Genomic DNA, 20812 nt, shown 5'->3' with positions numbered 1-20812 from the left:
CAACCATTTACTGAGCCTTAAGTTGGGAGCTGGAATGAAGTGGGTTTGGAATTACGCAAACCCCTGTGTTTCCAAATTAAACTAGCACCTGCCCTCTGGTTGCCCTCTTGTCCTCCCTTTTGCACGCTTTCCCTGTACACCAGCCAGCAGCCTGGGATGACCGGATACGTGTTACATTGTGGAATGATTGATGACTCACTGGCACATTCACAGCACTGACACCACCATACTTGTTTCAGTAATAGGACAACGTCACACAACCTAATCTACTCAAACAGAAAACAAACTATTCTGGGCTGTCAGGGCTGATTTCTCATTTGCAGGTCATTTTCAGAAATGTGTGTAATCTTCCTTATTTAGAGGGAAAGTAGACGCAGAAAGTAAACACAGGGAGCCAGCATAACAATGTATAAATGAGTACATTTTTGATCACAGAAGGAGCATGCAGTAGTAGGCCTGAGTTACTGTTTATCCTGGTATTAAGTTCTGGTAGCAGATGATATGAGTCCAGCTAATATCCTCCCTAGAGATGTGTTATGGGATTCAAATTTCTTTCATCTCATTGCCCTGTAATCCCTGCATCTCTCCCTCTGCCTCTGTCTGTCCCTCTTCCATCGCTCCGTTTTGTGGAGTCTGTCCATCTGTCTGAAGTTTTGTCTCAGCTGCTGCCGGGGTGGGGGGGGTTATTTTGAGAAGTGGACAAAGAGGAATGGGATGGTTGGCATACCAGCAGGGACACACACCATCATGCACCCCTCCGGCTACAGATGCAGGCGCACGCACACGCACATGCGCACATATTTGATGGATGAGGGGCAGGTTTATTATTATGATGTGCTCAGTTAATCTCATGTCTGCACTCCTGCTTGCTAAATGAACACAGTTAAGTGAGGGGACTGACTTGAAATCCTGGCATTGTCTTAACTGTGCAACAGTGTCCTCTGTACACATGTTTTTATATGTCATGCAGGAAAAGTTTTTCCTAAAGATTTTTTTGTTGGCAAAGGAAAACAACCTTTTCTTTTTGTTTTGAATCCTTTAACCCTTTGAAACCTGAGCAAAACTATATTTAAAATTGCCATCATTGTACTTTTTTAAATTATGTGAAATTATTATTTTATTTTTGAAGCTCTTTTTCAGGTCATTTCCTTGTTTGTTTTACGTTTTTTCTTTTAACTAATTTTCAGGTAATTGTCTTGGAAGTTCTTGTTTTTTGTGTGCTTATTTTTTTGGGGTTTTTTCTTGTTAAAAAATAATTTTCTAAATAATTTCTTGAAATTGGTGGAGCATTTCTCACAAAGTTGCTCATTGTCTTTTTTCCCCATTTAAAAAAAAGTCCATTTGCTCAGGGTTCAAAGGCTTCAATAGGCATCTGAAAGTGGCACAAAAAAGTGATGACAATCTAGAGTTCAAAGGAGTAACACCCATCCTTCTAAAACGGCACAATTTTTATGTCTCAGTTATACACAACATTGTCCGCTTACAGTACATAAATGTGTCGTCCAGCATATTCGCAATTTAATATATCATATATATATAATATCTATACAATAAAAATTGTTAACTTAAAAATATTGAATATCAAGAATACTGCAGCTTTAAGGTTTTAAAGAAACCGTGGGGTTTAGTGTCATTTTACGATGAGGGCTGTTGAGGGCTGCTCTCAAGTGTGAACTGGTGAGAATTCCTTCACTGTTCATTGTTCAGGAGGTTTTAACTGAGAGATGAATTATCCGCAGAGGTCTGTTCCTCTTCAAAGTAAACTGACTTACTATGGAAAAAACACTAAATAAAGGGAAGTCATGTTACATCAACGTTTTTCCGATGCTGTTCAGCTCTTCACAGACAGGCTGCTAGCCCAGCACCTGCTTAAACCGTTCCCTATGAAAATATAAACAGCTCATTTCAAGGTACTGAAAACACAGCTATTTTCAGGTGATAGTACACAAAATAACATACTGTTTCTGCCAGAATATCCCTCTAAATCCTACACACTGGGCTTTAACTTTGGGAATGCCTTTGAGCAAGGTTCTTGAGTCATATCTGTTGGCAAAAGACTCTTTCAACTGTGTACTCTTTCCTCAATATGACAACCACATCATTGCAATACACTGGAATAGGTTTTCCACATACTTACCAAAGGTGCAAGAACTTAAGGTCTATGAATAACTGGATAAGTCCTATCGTAATTCTTCTTTTTCTTTCTGCATATATTCCTGTTTTCAAGTTCAGTTTCTTCTCAAAGACAAAACTAGCTTTACCCTTTCAAAACACAGTACTGATACCTCATTAAGTTATTATTCAGCAGACACAGACAAATATTAGAATTCTTTTGGAGTGTGTTAGTCAAAACCCCTTTTCAGACGTGGAATATGTAACTTTGTTGGTTAGATTTACCTGTGTAAGTGATGGCTTTTTCCTTGATCCTGCTACATCTTTAAAGTTGAAGGATGAGTGTAGGTCTTCTTTGAATCGCTCTTAGTCTGGCCCCTCCTCTAGGACCACTTTGCACTGGGAGACCCTACCAGGGTGTAATTAGCCCCAGACAACACAGCTCCTAGGATCACAGGGACACGCAAACCCCTCCACCACATTAAGGTGGCGATTCACAGAGGGGATATTATATTATATTATATTATATTATATTATATTATATTATGTTATGTTATGTTATGTTATGTTATGTTATGTTATGTTATGTTATGTTATGTTATGTTATGTTATGTTATGTTATGTTATGTTATGTTATGTTATGTTATGTTATGTTATGTTATATTATATTACAGTGGTAGAAATAATATCATTAAAAACACCTCTGTATATTATTATTATTATTATTATTATTATTATTATTATTATTATTATGTAGAAATATATATCACACATTTATTTGTTTATCATTTTACATACTGCTTTACATACTGCAAACTACTGTTAAAACTTTTATATACATTATTATGTTATATATTAGTTTAATTATATATCATATTATATTTTAATAATAGTAATATTACTATTATTATTATCATTATTGTTGTTGTGTAGAAATGTATGTATTATAATTTTTGTCTATTAGTTTAAATATATTATTTTATATTATTTTATTTGATGTTATATTATATTATATATTAATATCATAAAAAACACCTCTGTATATTATTGTTATCAAAAACGTATACATTATTATATTATATTATATTATATTATATTATATTATATTATATTATAGGCTGTAGAAAGAGTAACATTGCAGCAGTCTGCCAGAATCTGAAGGTGGAGGCAGCTGCAGGATGCTGGCAGAGGGTGTGGGTTGAGGCATAGTCAGACCTGTCTGCCAGAATCTGCAGGTGGAGGTGGAGGTGGAAGCTGCAGGTTGCTGGCAGAGGCTGTAGGTGGAATTTTGGTGACAGGTTTCTGCCAGAATCTGCAGGTGGAGATGGCAGCTGCAGGTTGCTGGCAGAGGTTGTGGGTGGAGGCTTAGTTGGAGCTGTCTGCCAGAATCTGCAGGTGGAGGCAGCAGATGCAGGTTGCTGGCAGGTGCAATAGTGGAGGTTTGGTTACAGGTGTCTGCCAGAATCTGCAGGTGGAGATGGCAGTTGCAGGTTGCTGGCAGAGGCTGTGGGTGGAAGCTTAGTCGGAACTGTCTGCCAGAATCTGCAGGTGGAGGTGGTAGACGCAGGTTGCTGGCAGGGGTCTTAGGTAGAGGTTTGGTTACAGCTGTCTGCCAGAATCTGCAGATGGAGGCGACAACTGCAGGTTGCTGGCAGAGGCTGTTGGTGGACGTTTAGTCGGAGCTATCTGCCAGAATTTGCAGGTGAAAGCGGCGGCTGCAGATTGCCGGCAGAGGCTGTGAGTGGAGGTTTGGTGAAAGCTGTCTGCCAGAATCTGCAGGTGGAGGCAGCAGCTGCAGCTTGCTGACTGAGGCTGTAGAAGGAGTTTTGGTTGCAGCAGTCTGCCAGAATCTGAAGGTGGAGGCGGTTGCAGGTTGCTGTCAGAGGCTGTAGGTGGAGGTTTGGTTACAGCTGTCTGGCCAGAATTTGCAGGAAGATGGAAGCTGCAGGTTGCTGGAAGAGGCTGTGGGTGGACGCTTAGTCGGAGCTGTCTGCCAGAATGTGCAGGTGGAGGCGGCTGCAGATTGCTGGCAGAGGCTGTGGGTGGAGGTTTGTTTGCAGCTGTCTTCCAGAATGTGCAGGTGGAGGAGGCTGCAAAAGCTGTGGGTAGAGGTGTGGCCAAAGCTGTCTGCTAGAATCTGCAGGTGGAGGCGCAAGCTGCAGGTTGCTGGCAGAGGCTGTAAGTGGAGATTTAAAGATGGCACAATTTTAAAAAAAATTATGGTGGCTGTGAGAGGCTCTTGGTTTTTTGTGGAGCAGGACACTATGGAGGTTGTAGATGGAGGTCTGGTGGCAGCTGTCTGCCAGAATCTGCAGGTGGAGGCAGCAGCTGCAGGTTGCTGGCAGAGGCTGTGGGTGGAGGCTTAGTTGGAGCTGGCCCGAATCTGCAGGTGGAGGTGGTAGATGCAGGTTGCTGGCAGAGGGTGTGGGTTGCGGCATAGTCAGAGTTGTCTGCCAGAATTTGCAGGTGGAGGCGGCAAATGCAGGTTGCTGGCAGAGGCTGTAGAAGGAGTTTTGGTTGCAGCAGTCTGCCAGAATCTGCAGGTGGAGGCGACAACTGCAGGTTGCTGGCAGAGGCTGTGGGTGGAGGTTTAGGCGGAGCTATCTGCCAGAATTTGCAGGTGGAGGCAGCAGCTGCAGGTTGCTGGCAGAGGCTGTAGGTGGAGGTTTGGTTACAGCTGTCTGGCCAGAATTTGCAGGAAGATGGAAGCTGCAGGTTGCTGGAAGAGGCTGTGGGTGGACGCTTAGTCGGAGCTGTCTGCCAGAATGTGCAGGTGGAGGCGGCTGCAGGTTGCTGGCAGAGGCTGTGGGTGGAGGTTTGTTTGCAGCTGTCTTCCAGAATGTGCAGGTGGAGGAGGCTGCAAAAGCTGTGGGTAGAAGTGTGGCCAAAGCTGTCTGCTAGAATCTGCAGGTGGAGGCGCAAGCTGCAGGTTGCTGGCAGAGGCTGTAAGTGGAGATTTAAAGATGGCACAATTTAAAAAAAAAATATGGTGGCTGTGAGAGGCTCTTGGTTTTTTGTGGAGCAAGACACTATGGAGGTTGTAGATGGAGGTCTGGTGGCAGCTGTCTGCCAGAATCTGCAGGTGGAGGCAGCAGCTGCAGGTTGCTGGCAGAGGCTGTGGGTGGAGGCTTAGTTGGAGCTGTCTGCCCGAATCTGCAGGTGGAGGTGGTAGATGCAGGTTGCTGGCAGAGGCTGTAGGAGGAGTTTTGGTTGCAGCAGTCTGCCAGAATCGGAAGGTGGAGGCGACAACTGAAGGTTGCTGGCAGAGGCTGTGGGTGGAGGTTTAGGTGGAGCTATCTGTCAGAATTTGCAGGTGGAAGTGGCAGCTGCATGTTGCCAGCAGAGGCTGTGGGTAGAGGTGTGGCCAAAGCTGTCTGCCAGAATCTGCAGGTGGAGGCGGCAGCTGCAGGTTGCTGGCAGAGGCTGTAGGAGGAGTTTTGGTTGCAGCAGTCTGCCAGAATCAGAAGGTGGAGGCGACAACTGAAGGTGGCTGGCAGAGGCTGTGGGTGGAGGTTTAGGTGGAGCTATCTGTCAGAATTTGCAGGTGGAAGTGGCAGCTGCATGTTGCCAGCAGAGGCTGTGGGTAGAGGTGTGGCCAAAGCTGTCTGCCAGAATCTGCAGGTGGAGGCGGCAGCTGCAGGTTGCTGGCAGAGGCTGTAAGTGGACATTTAAAGATAGCACAATTAAAAAAATTAAGGTGACTGTGAGAGGCTCTTGGTTTCTGGTGCAGCAGGACACTTTGGAGGTTGTAGGTGGAGGTCTGGTGGCAGCTGTCTGCCAGAATCTGCAGGTGGAGGCGGTTGCTGCAGGTTGCTGGCAGAGGCTGTAGGTGGCAGAGTTTAAAATTAAAGGTGGCTGTTAGAGGCTTTTGTGCAGGTTGGAGCAGGAGAGTAGAGACCGCAGGCGGATGATCAGGCTCGGTGGCAACTTGCAGATAGTGGAGGCTTTAGATGGCTTTGAAAAGGTTGATTCTGCAGCAGAATGACAAAGGTGGAGAGGTGTATGTCTTGCAGCATACAGCTAACACTTAACTTAAAACTACAATACTTAAGACTATTAACTTAACACTACTGTACTTAACTTAACACTATAATTCTTAACTTAAAACTTATAATGCTAACCCATAATGCTTATGGGAACTTAACACGACTACTATTTACATATTTAAATATTTGAGCTTAAATAAGAAATATTTATTTCTTAGCTCTTTTCTGAGGTGGAGTCCGGGGCTTTGGTTCACGTGAAATGTCCATGTCATACAGGGGAGGGTGGACCCCAGCCCCATATGACACGTTCACATGAACCAGTCCGTCCTCACTGACTGATTCAGTGAACGTTGGACGCTCCAGACGATCCCACAGCTGCTGCTTGATGCAACGACCCAACACCAGACTGTATGGGCGCAGCTGGCCATTCTTGTACCTGAGAGGAGCAAAAGAAACACAAATTAAGTAAAAACTATACGTGATTTAAAAGTTAGTAAGTAATAATTATTGAAGGAGATGATCTGATTGACAAAGTCGTGATTTTGACAGCCTACCTCAGCATGTCATCCACTACTTCATGGTAGATCCTCTGGTACTCCTCAACGGACCGGTTGTGGATCATCAGAGGGGCGTCATCAGGCGGCGCAGCAGTGGAGGGCTGGGGGCTGGGGGCCACATCAGAGCACGCTGGCAGGTCCTCAGGCGGGATGGTGGCAGAAGGCCTAGGGATCAAATTCAAAAGAGAGGCAAAGTCACCAGCTGAGGTGGAGGGCTCAGGAGTGGACACTGAACTGACCACCTCAGAAGTCTCAGAAGACTTGGAAGGACGAGCCGCAATGGTCCGCTTCCTCTTCTGGGGAGGGGGGACAGCAGAAGCAAACAGCTGGTGCTTCGGTTTAGAAGTCCGCACCTGGGAAGGTCAAAAACACACGAGAGGATGTCAGACTTCAATGAACATGTTATTTAACAACATACTTATATACTCTTATGTCAGGTTCACACTGGACGCAAAAGCAGTGCGTGAGAATTGCTGAATTTGTTGTTTATTTTTTCGGTGCCCGTGTGAACAAGTCAGAGCAGTACAGTGTAGGACATAAACATTTTTTTCTATCCAAAATATGAAAGTCAGATGTCTTACCTGGTCGCCGCAGCAGCATGGACACGGTCTGCGGGCAGCAGGCACCCTTGGTCTCTCGGACCTGCGTGCAGACACTCTGCAGTAGTCGTGGTCTCGCAGGAAGACCGGCACAGCAAACGACTGTAAAACACGCTCATGTCAGAATGACACTTCATGTACAGTACACTATACAATCTTTAAAATTTTACTAGGTATTCATTTTTACAGTGTAAATGCAACAAACGGCACTAAATGATAAAAATTTCAAGTCACAATTATCTGAAAAAAAAAAGTCTCTTAATGAGCACATAGGCCTGTTAGTCCTTTAAACACATGTAGTTTTCTGTTCCTTACGATTTCCCCATGAAAGGCTCATGCTAGCCTGTTTTTCTATGCTGAAACATTATCTGACCACATATATGCTGCTGTAACAAGAGCATCGGAGCAAAAAAATGTAAAAAAAAAAATTGTTTCAAAGTTGTGCTCATGCCTAAAAATTCACAATATCACTTTGTAGATAAACTGAGATACATGAAAACATGAAATTATTATTATCAATAAGAACCATAGACATATATGCATAGACACTGCACTGACTGTGCTGGCCCGTTGCTGTGATATGTCAGCGCGTCTGCCATATTGGTAGTTGGAATGTCTGCCCTGTAAACAAATACAAGTAGAGGTAAAAACTGTGGGTTTTCTGAATAAAAAGCACTAATGTTTGCATTTAACCGATTTTGAGTAATCATTTTTATATTCAATGATTTATATTCATTGAAGTTCTAATAATGACAATCATTTAGATGTATGAGGACCATGTGTTGTTCTTTTTTGTTATTTAACTTGATTTGCAAGACAGCAGACATCTGCTGTCTTGCAAATCAAGTCTTATGACAAAACAATAAAAAAACACAGTAATAAAACACAGTCCTCATATGATATCAAACAAAATATTGACAACTGACTTGCATAATATATTGTGCGTATTTATAATAGTAGCCTACTGCCAGTTTACATTTGTTTACCATTAAATGTTATTGTATACAATAAAATAAGAGTCTATAATTTTCTGTAGTATATAACTTCACTGCTAAAAAAAAGAAAGCAGACTCACTGCCAGTTGCAGTGTCTTAATTTGATCTGCGGACTTGGTTCCTCTTTCGTCTCAATGGTTGTCATTATTTGTACTTGAATGAATTGAAATATTAAATATAAAAACTATCCATCAGAATTAGTCAAATGTAAATGTCAGTGCTTTTTATTCAGAAAACCAACAGTTTTTACATCTACTTGTATTTGTTTACAGGGCAGACCTGCCACATCGAATATAATGGACACACTGATGTTGACCAACACAGGAAATGTGTCGCCTGTGTATATACGTCTGTGTTTGAAACTGTCTGAATTTTAATTTTAAAAGCAGCCATTTTCATTGTTTATGTTATTTTCTTATTGAAGCCTATATTTATCTCCCCGCAATTTATAAATATTAATATAAGATGAGTATTCATTTTCACTTCAGTAGCATATATTATGCATACTATGTGACAATGGGAGTGGGGGAAGTGTATGAAAGAAACTTAAGAGAAGAAGGCTATTTTAACACTTTAATACTTAATATTGAAATTCAAACGCTACTGAATTCAGAGCATTGCAATATTTTACTTTGAAAAACATGTATCTTAATTTTTTAAAATCTGACTTTACCTCTTTGAAATTGAAATATAACATTACTTGATTTGCAATTTCAAAAGCTGAATTTAAATATATATTTTTGTCAGTGTTCACAAATTTAGATCCATAAAGTTTGAGATTAAAAAGAAAAAGTTGCCCAAATTGATTGCTGAAATTCAGATCCAAAAAGTTAAAAAAAATCTGTACATTTAAAAAAAAAGAAAAAAAAAATCTAATACATTAAATTGTGGATCTGAATTTTTAAAAATTGAAGAATATATATTTAAATTCAGGTTTTTGAAATTGCAATTAAAAGAAATGTCATATTTTCATGCAAATCAAGAAATTTGATATTTTGATTTCAACTTTTTTTATATTACTAGGCTATTAGGTGGCTGTTGTTAGAAAATTAGCCTGTTAGCAATGTTTTAATCGACGATTAAACACATAAAAAGACGGTCAGAATGTTTGAATCTTACAGTTTCCATCATGGAAGTGAGTTGAGTGGCTTTCAGTGACTTTCTGGGAGTCTTTAGACCTCTCAGGATGCAATTTCTCAGGAGAAATCGTCGAGTGAAAGCTGTTTTTGAGAAAGTTGAAACTTTTTCTGGAATAATCTGATGGTTGTTTTGGTTTGAAATAAAGATGCACCGAACTTAACAACCATTGAATCCTCCACGTCAAGGCGCACTGTGTGCACGTGCGTCAGTCACCTCTGTGATATAAAGTTTTATTTAATTAACTTGCAAAACACCTCAGATCAGGTCCATAAAGAACTAATGTAGAAATGTGGCCTGCTCACCTGACTGCATCCTCGCTCTGAAGGAGGTTTGCTTTCAGTCTGATGAACACCGAGGATTAATTGTGGGATTTGTTTTTGTTTTTGTAAATATTTGAGAGATATGGGCCAACTGCAGCCTCATATGAACCTGTTTTATCACAAACTGTACATAAAATATGTTCGGTTTTACCGATGTCAGAGTTGCCGTAATCTAACTGTTAAGGTTGGTCTCTTTTCCTTTGCTCCAAAACACTTAGAATTTGCGCATCAGATTTCAATTTTAATGTATTTAGGCAGCTTCTGTAATTGTTAAGTTGTTCCATCATTGAGCGTGTTGGTTCACTGAAATTGTGTGTATTTATTTCATTCTTCTTTTTGTGTTTGTTGAATTTTTGACGCTGGATCGATATGTGCGTCTCCGAATTGACAGAAGCGCTGTGCGTATTTTACGCACGTGGCGCAGCACCGGTAACTTCATTAATTAGACCAATTTACATCGACAGCAGGATCAATAAGGATCCGACGTAAAGTGACGGTCAGAGCTGAACAAAATACATTTTCATAGATTTTATTTTTCTGTACTTCGCAGGTAATTATAAAATTGATTTTTTCATTGTGTTGTTTAAATACAAAGTGCACATGGATCAGCGCCATCCAAGTTGTGTGTTAGCAGAGACAACATAAAACGAGAAAAGTTGATCTACTGTAGCCTATAATAAGTATTTTACAGAATGCTTTAGTCTTACTGCATTATTTTCCATTTCATTCTAAACTGTCATACTGCCTCAACTTTGTGTCTTCCTTTAAATAAATAAATAGATTTCCAAAGTAAATTGATGCCAAAAAACTTCACAAGACTACAGGAAATTAAGTTTGATACACAAAGAATCCTGGGGGAGGACCCCAAAAAAACAAATTTAATATACACTATGTCCACCCTCATTATTGAAACAAAATGACACCCTTGTCTGCATCGTGTGCTTGTGCATATGTGCTTTGAAATAAATGGTAAAAAGGTGACAAAGGTTGTAGTCGATCAAAAATGTACAGAAAAGTGATACTAGAAGCATTAGTAGCAGTAGTAGTAGTTGCTGTTGTTGTAGTGCTACTAGAAGAAGTGGCAGTAATTTTCTTACTTCTAGGAGTAGTAATAGTAGGAGTAGTAATAGTGGCATTAGAAGCACTAGCAGTAGTAGTGGCAGTAGTGGTAGTAGTATTAGAAGTTGTGGTATTTATAGAAGAAGTAGTTCTAACACAACTACTAGTAGTAGCTGTAATGGTAGGAGTAACAGTAGTCATAGTAATAACAGGGGTAGTTGGCGTCGTACTACTACTAGAAGTAATAGTAGTAGCAGTACTAGAAGTAGTTGTAGTACTACTGGTAGTAGTAGGAGTAGTGTAGAAATAGTTGTATTAATACTGCTACTAGTAGCAGTGGTAGTAGAAATCATAGTAGCAGAACTACTAGTTTATTCGGTGCTGACAAAAACAGCTTGACCAGTTTAAAATGGTTAAGCTGGTTGACCAGCTTGTTTAAGGTAAGTTTTTGCATGATTTTTGGTGGTTTACCTATGATCTTAATGCTTGTTTGAGCTTCAGGGAACTGCAGAAGCGATTGATAATTTTTTGGTTTTTGTTCCATTATTCATTTAAACATTTTAATTAGTGCAGCTTTAAAAAATAGATAAAATTATTATCTGATATAATGTCAGTAATTATGCCAGAATAAAAAGTGCTGGATTCAGAGTCAGTGTATTTAAGCTTAACCCAATGTGACAATATTTTTTTGCAATATAATGACGTGTGTGGAAAAAGGATGTGATATGTGAAGCAGGAAACACAGGCTCAAGCTTGCCTCAGCTGCTGGATATCTGGCCCAGTAATACATTCCCTCAGTGCAAATGTGTTTACTGTCACACTGTTCTATTTTACACCACTGGAAATTCTCTGCTGTTTTTCTGAGTCATTATCACATGATATTCATAGCCGGGACTTAGAGGATCTCAAACAGGATGTAGTGTTGAACTATTACATCATTCAATCATATGTGACATTTCCATAACCAAGTCACACCGTGTGGATTCACACAATGGCTTAAATGAATGGGGGTTAATCATCTTTTGATGATAGCAGATGGATGATTAAAGCAAAGAAAGGAAGGAAGGATGCTAAATCAACAGGCTATGTGTGAGAGGTTTGCTCCCTTATATCCAGACATGGTTACTGTGGTCCTCAGGCTGCAGCAAAATGCTTTGAAGACTATAACCTTCACAGGGTGTGTGTGAGCATTTACACTAATGAGATGCAACGAGAAACCCTCCAAATTTGGTCTGAACATTAAAATAACAACAGCAATATATTGCTAAATATTTAAAAAAAGAATGTTTTAAATAAATTCATCCAGATTCCCATTCAAATGTAGCAAAGTTTAACCCTTAGAATCCTGAGCGAACACAATTTACTCTAGGAGAAATCACCCAAACATTTGCAAAAAAAAAAAGAAAATCATCTAAAGAATTATCAAAAAAGGCACCCCCCCCCCCAAAAAAACCCCCCAGAAAATTACCCGAAAAAAGGACTTAATAATAATAAAAGAAATCAGTGAAATATTTTCAAATATATAATTATGATAATTATAAATATAGTTTTCTTGGATGCTTTCCCTAGCTTTTATTAGATAATTTTACAAATCTACTAATTTTTCAGAACATTTCTTGCCAAGTTGCTTGTTGCCTTTTCCCCATGATTTGAAAAGAAGATGTTCAAAGGTTTGAATACTTGTACAGGCATCTCAACGCAGCACAAAAAAAGTGATGTCAATCCAGGTTTCAAAGGGTTAACAGAAAGTGTAACTTGATGCAACTTGATTGTGTTTTTCATTCGACCCCTCTTGCATGGTACACCAGGTCTCAGTCCCAACACGTCAAATTTAATTGGTTAGTGGCCCTCGGTGTCAGATACCGCTACACAGAGGACATGCTCAAGACCAGCTGCTTTTGAGTATACCGGTGCTTTGTTGGAGTTGACCTGAGTGTGTGCTCACTCACTCCATTGATTGCCCCTGTGAAAATCATCTAGTGCTTCTCTGATTTCCTCGCACCTGACATCAGCCGTGGTATATCTGTGAGCTGCCACTTGTTTTTACATTCCCTGCCCTGGTGTCAAGCCCATTTATTAAAGGCTTTTTAACTTTTACTAAACAGTGTGCCTTGGAATTTGTAGTTTAAGTTTGAAAAATAAGTAAAAAATGCTTTGTACATTTCTGCCATATGTCTGCCTCAACTAGAGTGATGGATACTACACACCAACTGATGATTGAGACCAAACAGTTACTCAAGAAACCACTAGGTGGCAGCACATTACCATTTAAGATCACAGGCTTCTTGTGTAATAGCTTCTTACCCTTTACACTAGAAACATAAGTCATAGTAATGAAAAAAAAAAACAGAAAAATAATGTTTGTGACATTATGTTCATGGCAGATTGCCTTTCGTGCTCTGGTTTATTTATTGGTATCTTTACATCTCAATGTCTAATTTGTGTTCCACTGTCTGACTGACACTTGCTGAATGTGTGTGAGTGTTGTGCTATATTGTAAAACTCATATGTACTGAAAGTATTCAGTTTTATATTTTGGGTACTTATAACCGTATTTCTCATCCATTTCAAACTGCCCAGAAAGCTACAGAAAGATTACGAGAACCAAATTAATGATTTATGGGCATGAGCGAAATAAAATTTCGTATTGTTGTTTGAATGTTTTTGTACAAGCAGAACAAACTCGTGGCAGGTTGGAAATGATACACTGTGTGTTCCTATAGTTTGTCTGATGTGACGTCAGACCCGTCATCGCCATGGGAATAGCTATAGGAATGCTTGTTACCCAATTCACATTGTTTTTTTTGTCCTCTTCATTGACGCTGTCCATTCAGTCATGCGTGCATAGCTCTCATACTATCCCTCTTTTACCGTGCACACTGTAAAACATCAGCACACACTTATAAAAAGGGCTTTTAGACTGGGAAAATCCTGACAACAGTTGCTGGCTGGATTCCTTTTCCTCTACTCCAAAAACACTCATTATTTACCCATCAAACAAACCAACATTGCCAATGCAAAATCCACTTTCTTTTCAGCAGTTGGCCTATATTATGTTTTCTGGCTTATGTGTTTATTACAGAAAATATATGCAGAAAAGTTTCAAAAACCTATGATGAAAACATTGGGATTTATTTGGCTTTTTTACCTTTAGGCTGAGAACTGTAAAGTGAATTTGCTATGTTAGGAATGCGTGAAACAAGCAGCAGACAAAGCAGCTCCGTGTGCTGTTATTGATATTCTGTACATTGTATGTAAAGTTAGGTTTCCAGGGGCGATGGGGCAGCGAGGTGGTATCCTGGACTGTTTGCGGGGAAGGATCCGGAGTCAGGCTGTTTGCTCTGTAAGGCCTGTTGTCTTTCCAGGAAAAACATTCCCACCATGGGGCCGAGCGCAGCATGCTGAGGGACAGAAGTTTACCACAAGCAGGGCGGATGCAGAGCATCCTGCATCCTGGATGCTCGCTGCTGCTAAACCTCAGCCATGGAAACCCAACACGGGATTAGAGGAGCTCCCAAGGCCCCACTCTGCCTCCCCTCCCCCTGCCAGGTTACATGTGTGGTTTGATTTAATGTAGTGGTATCTTTAAGATTAAGATTCAACCCTTTGAAACCTAGAGCGACAGCACTTTGCTTCTTCTGCTTTCAAACACCTTTCACACATATTTAAACATTTTAACTCAGGTAAATTGGTTCGATTTCTTACAAAAACGTAGCAAAAAAACAACAAGAAACTTGAAAAGAAATATCCTAAAAACTGCGAAAAAAATAGATAAAAAAAAACACTTGAGAAAATGTCTTGAAAAGTTAAAAATTAAGCACTTCTTCAGTCTTTTTACTTATTTGTTGTTAATTTTTGGGTCATGTTGCTGCTCATTACCTTCTTCCTATGTTTTTGAAAGAAATAAGTTTTAAAATAACATATCTGATCTGGGTTATGTATCCATGGTGAGGTGGAGAAATGCATGCAATTCATGCTGGTCAAAATGTTAGAGCAATGTGTAGAGTCTGCAGCTGAATGATATATATGACCAGCTATGACAGGCTCATTTATGAAAACAAATCAATTAATCAGTTTTCTCATTTTTTCAATGTTCATTATTTTATTTAAATTTTATAATTACATAATTTGGGTTTCTTTCAGAAATGTAAATATTGCAAACAATTCTCATTAGAAGATATTACATGTGATAAATCTGACCATATGTACTACAAGTGATTGTTATTAATATTAAATACTCATTGTGCAATTTACTTAATATGATATATGAGCAAAAATACTTTTGGGGAAACCCAAAAACACACAATTAGACTCCAACATAGCTGCCATTGTAGTGGAATGGCTTGTCTGTCACACAGTGACCTATGACCTCAGGCGTCCATCTCTGGACCTTGGGCTTGCCGTCCTGTCCAGGCCGGATAATGATAGTGCTTCTGGATGCCAACGAAGGGTCTTCGTCAAAAAAGTTGAAAGGTCGGAGGAAGAAGCCGACTGCGTTGCCAGGTGTTGCCGTGTTGGGGATGTCTTCTGAGTGAGGCACATGCAGGAAGCCCACTGTCACCCAGGCTACCAGGTCCTGCACACAGGAGGGCAAACATTACATTAGAACTTTTAGAATAGGACACATTAGAGGTGGTTTTATCTACTTAAAAGTGCAAACAGGAGAAAATGTCAGCATTCGTGAGTCACCGTGATGGTGAGTGACCAGAACTGAACAGATTCTCCAAGGAAAAGCAAACTTAGTCTGGTGACGTAATCTCACAGAAAAACACCCCCACCCCCGAAATGTAAACCACATTTCTGAGAATCCATTTGAAACATCACAAAGGATGCTGTCCATTAGTGAACTGTGACGCCTTGCACAAGTTAAAAAGGGACTATGCATATCTTTTGTTTGTTAATCATTACTAACCCCTCCAAATCTCATAACAGAGCCGAATTATTCACGAAAATGCTACCAAGGTTAGTGGTGATCATAGGATGATATGGTAAGATACTTGAGGTTCTTTATTTTACTGATTTTCAAGTTATCTGTACTTGTTAACAGCATTCATTAGCATTCCTGTGTTTGGAAAAAAATCATAGTGTGAAATAATCTCATTAAAAAATTGAAACAGGGTGTGTTGAATTTTTCAGTGGAAAAGTTCAACATTTTGGAAAAAAATTCTGTTGTGCATTGTAGACAGAATTTCCAACACTGTACCTGGTTGACTATGTCTTCATTATTGCGGATGTAGTCCTCAAAGGACACAGTGGGCTCCCAGGGATCATTCTGGGTGTAAATGCTGCTGCTCGTGGCTTCACTATCTTTATGACGGGTCACAGCCAGAGGATACCTGCAAAAAGAAAGTTTCCTGTTCAGTCAGTTGTTTATATCACCTGACAGATAAAGAATTCATACATAGTAACAACACCACAGGCAGTCTGTGAAGTAGTCATTGCAAAAGAAGGCCTTTGTTATTCTAGTTTTGCCAAATAGAGCTAATTACAGTGTTTCTTTACAGTAAGTAGAAAATCCTGATGGGGCATTGAGTAAATGTTGCCTCGATTGTTTAGTTTTTAGCAATCTAAAAACAGAAAAAATCAGTATCAGTTTATGTTTACGCCATATTTGGAATATTTTCAAAGCTGTATCTTTCCCCAGACTGCTCTTTCCAGTGAGGTACAGGGAATAAATTTGACAAAATTTGGTGTAAATGTGTATAAGATGATGGAGAATACGGATGGAATGGTGGCAACCATAAAAACATGGCATATGTTTTACCCTACATCTTAGATTTTTTTTAGCAAGATAAGGGAAAATATTTTATTACCTCGACCAGCTGATGCCATTTTCTTCTTTCCAGCCTCTTGGAAGCACACTGTCGGCATGTGAGTTAAACTGAATACGATAACCTTTCTGGTGTCCCCACTTATTTTTCTCATTGGGGTTGTAAAAGTGCACATAACGTGGAAACTTTTTGCCGAAGCGGAAAGCGGCAGCTCGCTCGGTCTTCTGCTCTGTCCTGTGGAGTTTGGACTGGACGACGAAATTCTTTGGGCTCCAGGGGTTTGTGAAGTTGACGAATTTCAGATCTATCGTCTCAAAGCTGTTCTCCCGACCTGTGTCACATTGAATGCAAAGAGATGTCAGGAAAGGTTAGATGTCAAGGTATATACGATCTATTGAGACACTGTACAGTAAATTTACTTTTACGTCAGAAGTCTCCATTCCTCAGCTTATGTTAGTGAATTTTGTTTGGCACATAGCCTTGATCACAGAAAGCCTTGATCACACATTTTAAAAAAACAAAACAGTCTTGCGGGCTCAATAGGCTAAACCAAGACTATTTTTATGACAGGGTAAAGTCAAGACCGCTGTATCTGGATTGGCATCAATAAAAGACTCAAAGTTAATGTTTCTGTCTGCCCTTTCTTTCACCTAATTTTACAGCCTTCACAGCTTCAAAATACAATAAACACAAGGTTTGATAATTGGTGTAAAAGGAATGATAAGTTACCATTTTTCCTTAAAAACCCACAGTGGGGGTGTATATGTAACCCACTGTCTGTAAAATATTGTATGATGTTTTTGTTTATTTTCTCAATTCTATGGCCAAACAAGAAGATCCATACTAGGGGATTCTTCAAAACACTGGACTAGTTTAACCACCAAAGTGATTCAGTTATGATCACAACAATATCTGCACATGGCATCTATGATATGGGAAATGATTGTTGTTATGGCAAATATATCATGGTTAAGGGGGTTGACAAACTATAATTCTTGTATTTGAGGAACGATTGTTGTTATGATAGGGCATGACAAGACGTAAACTCTGGTCTCCTATCTGAGTCTGATACATTATACCCTTACTTTCCACCTTGGTCCATGTTACACCGGACATAAATTGTTAGGTACACAATCATCCAATATGGCTGCAATTCATGGGATAGTGGACTGGGTTTTTTACAAATCTTGAATTTTATTTTTATTTTTTTTGTCAATAAAGAGTTGCTGCTTTAAAATTGATCTTAAAAAATGTGCTAATTGTACAACTGTACTTACCAGCAATATCCAGATCCACTTTATAATGGATGAGGTGTGTGTGGAGGTTACCCAGCACATAGTTGTACACCCTGTTACCGTAGTTAAGTCCGTTAGGTGTGAAGAAAGTGGAGTGGATGTATCCGGTAGCGCTGACCTTGACCTCCGCCACCCCATTCTGGTAGAAAACATAGTCCCAGATGTAATCATAGTTATAGACCGTTGAGGCTGTCCGCAACACCAGAACAGTGTTTTCAAGCCCTCCAAAGAAGTTGTATCCGCCCTTGAAGTCAGAGTTGAAATGCCTTCTCAAAGGCATAGCAGTGGTCATCTCAAAAATACAGAGTGCATTTTGGTGGCGTACAGGCTTGTCTGTGTCAAAGTAGTGGTATAGATCAAAAAAGCTGGCAAATTCTGGACAGTCAATTCCAGGTGCCAGCTCGAAGGTTGAGCTGCCCATTGCCCAGCCAGCATCGATGTACTTTGTTTGCATGGCTGCAGGAGTATCACCAGAATAGAAGGCAATAGCTTCTTGGAGGCCGATCTCATAGGCAATCCTTTCTCCATTAAAACGGAGGTCAAAGATTTGAATTCCAGCTGTTGAGCGGACTCGGTAGGCGAAAGACCATCCGGCATATTCAACAAAGTTGCGATCAACATGATAGCGAGGCCCCTGAGGCTCAACAAGCTTTGGCCCATGGATATTAGTGGGTGTGTTGGTGTGACCCCGGGGGATGTAGGTGGAGTAGTGGTCATTGTCGTCATGATCGGGCAGTTTCAACTTCTCCACCTCTCCTGATTCATATTTTTCTACCAGTTCCTCAACACTGTCGAAGTACATGCTGTTGTACCAGACCTTCTCAACTGTCCACTTTTCTGGATCCAGGTCCTTGTGATTGATCAGTATCTCAAACCCAATGGGGTGGATGAAATAACCCTCCACAAACTTCTGTAATATGATCCAGGTTCTCCTCTCACCTGAACCCAGCCCACGGGGACCTACATCTGAGAACGTCAGGCAGCGGTCAGAGCAGTTATTAAAAGAAAACCCTCCTGTGGTCTCAAACAGGAGCTTGTGAGCTTTTGTTGCGATTTTCCCAAGCATATTATTTATATGCTCATACTCTGCAGCAGTAATGGGCCTCGCCTCAAAGTGGATAGGCCTATCCCCCTTGAATGTCTTAACTCTGTGGGTCTTTGGGGATGGCAGAGGACTGACAATGTACTCAGTGATGTTGGGTTTGGTCTGGTTCCCAAACTGGACGATCACACGAGCTTCACGTTGGGGTTTGGCCTGCCCGCGGTCCAGAGCTCTCAGGGCTTCATGCTTCCTTGGCAGATGGAGTTCCATCAGCATGATGCTGTTCTTCATCAGAGTCTTGCTACGAGCATCAGTGAGCCCCATCTCTGGAATACCATGCAGATAAGCCCTGACAGCTTTCATCTCACGCGCTGTGAGATCGGCGAACATTGGGGCACCATGATGAGCCCAGTCTCTTGATCTGGAAGCACTACAAACAGTCAAGCAGACCAGCTGCAGTAGACAGAGAAGCCTCATGGCTGTAACATAGTGAGAAAAAAACAACATGAATTTAGTAAAGAAGCAAGCTATCGTATAGCCTAAAGCATCATAACCCCAGTTAACCTGTCATGCAGAATTCCAAGGAAACACTTGGCCCATCTTTCTTTCTTCCTGTTCTTCTCTTTACAGCTGGATAAGCAATTGTTGCTCGTTCCCTTTGCTCTCTTTGCTTTTTACTTATTAGTCTCTCCTCTACTTCTCCACAGGAGCACAAGTGGTATGTATCAGCCTCTGACATTTGCAGTCAACACTGTCCCTCTCTCAGATCTTCCTTCACTGTCTTTGCTGCACACTCAGGAAATAAACTGCATGCTCCCATGCTTCCTTGAGAAACTCTTGCACCTCTGAATAATGACAAAAGAAACGGAGCAAGCTACTGTACCTGTAGTTGTCCTTCTGCTTCGAGCAGTTTGTAAAACAAGGTTGATCAGTCCAATCCTCCTGCCTCAGCAATCTAAGATCGTTCTTATGGAAACATGAATCAGTGGGCTGCTGCTTATATTTAACCACCTACTTTGCAGTGACGGAGGCTGATTGGTCAACAGTGGGTTGTAAACATGATGAAATATCAGGTTCAGGAGGCAAGGCAAGTTTATTTGTTTGGCACCTTTAGGGCAATCTAAATTGCTTTACATAAGATATTGCAAAAGGCATTAAAAATGAACTCAAGGCAGTGCAAGATATGAATAAATCCTGCAAATTTAGATTTAATAAAAAATAAAAGTTTTTTTATAGCTCTGATTTAAAAGCAGTGAGAGATAGAGCAGATCTGATCACAGATTGACTTTGTTAGAGATATGTGGTTCATTAGAAATGGCTCCTCTATGATAGGTTTTGTGAGGAAGAAAGCGAAAGCTTTAAGTCTTAGAGTGAGTTTCCCTTCTTCATTCAACTGAACATTGTATTCTTTTTATATATTATATGAGGCTTGTTTGGCATCAATACTAATCTTTCTTAAGAAAAAGTACTACATTTAAAGAACACCCATGTGTGCATGGATTAAATGATGTGGCAGGAATGTTTCATTTATTTCATTTTATTTTATTTTTTAGCTCTTATTGGTGTCGTACTTTTACTGTCAGAAGTGTGATTGATGTGATAGTATGTTGTGGTTTGGTGCATTCATGGTCTCCAAAGGATGAATCCTATTGACCTTGATAATCACCTGACTTTTCCTTTTTGTGATTTTGGGGAATTGTCTCTGCAACTATCAGATGGATTACCATGACATTTGGCACACATTTTCATGCATCCCACAGGATGAAATCTGATCACTTTGGTAATTCCCAGACTTTTTTATTTAGCACCAACATAGGTCAACGTTCAATTCATCCAATACTCTGGTTTATAACCAAATACACACATCTCTAAACACAGTCCATTGAATGTCTACGTATACTACTGGATCACCAATGTACACATTCATGACTTTACC

General features: G+C 40.3%; 1 protein-coding gene across 1 annotated transcript; it reads right to left on the bottom strand.

Moving 5' to 3' along the window:
- Positions 1-14842: 14842 nt before the first annotated feature.
- aoc1 (amine oxidase copper containing 1) lies at positions 14843-19900 on the bottom strand. Its single transcript, XM_042510479.2, has 5 exons — positions 19760-19900; positions 17817-19355; positions 16582-16870; positions 15972-16104; positions 14843-15344 (listed from the first exon to the last, which is right to left on the bottom strand). The coding sequence occupies exons 2-5, from the start codon at positions 19351-19353 to the stop codon at positions 15075-15077; spliced, it is 2229 nt and encodes a 742-aa protein (XP_042366413.1). The 5' UTR covers positions 19354-19355; positions 19760-19900; the 3' UTR covers positions 14843-15074.
- Between the last annotated feature and the right edge of the window lie 912 nt (positions 19901-20812).

The sequence above is a fragment of the Plectropomus leopardus genome, chromosome 21, assembly GCF_026936395.1.
Source record: "Plectropomus leopardus strain MGB_pleo_1.0 chromosome 21, ASM2693639v1, whole genome shotgun sequence".
Lineage (NCBI taxonomy): Eukaryota > Metazoa > Chordata > Actinopteri > Perciformes > Serranidae > Plectropomus > Plectropomus leopardus.
This window is presented reverse-complemented; position numbering and strand designations above follow the sequence as displayed.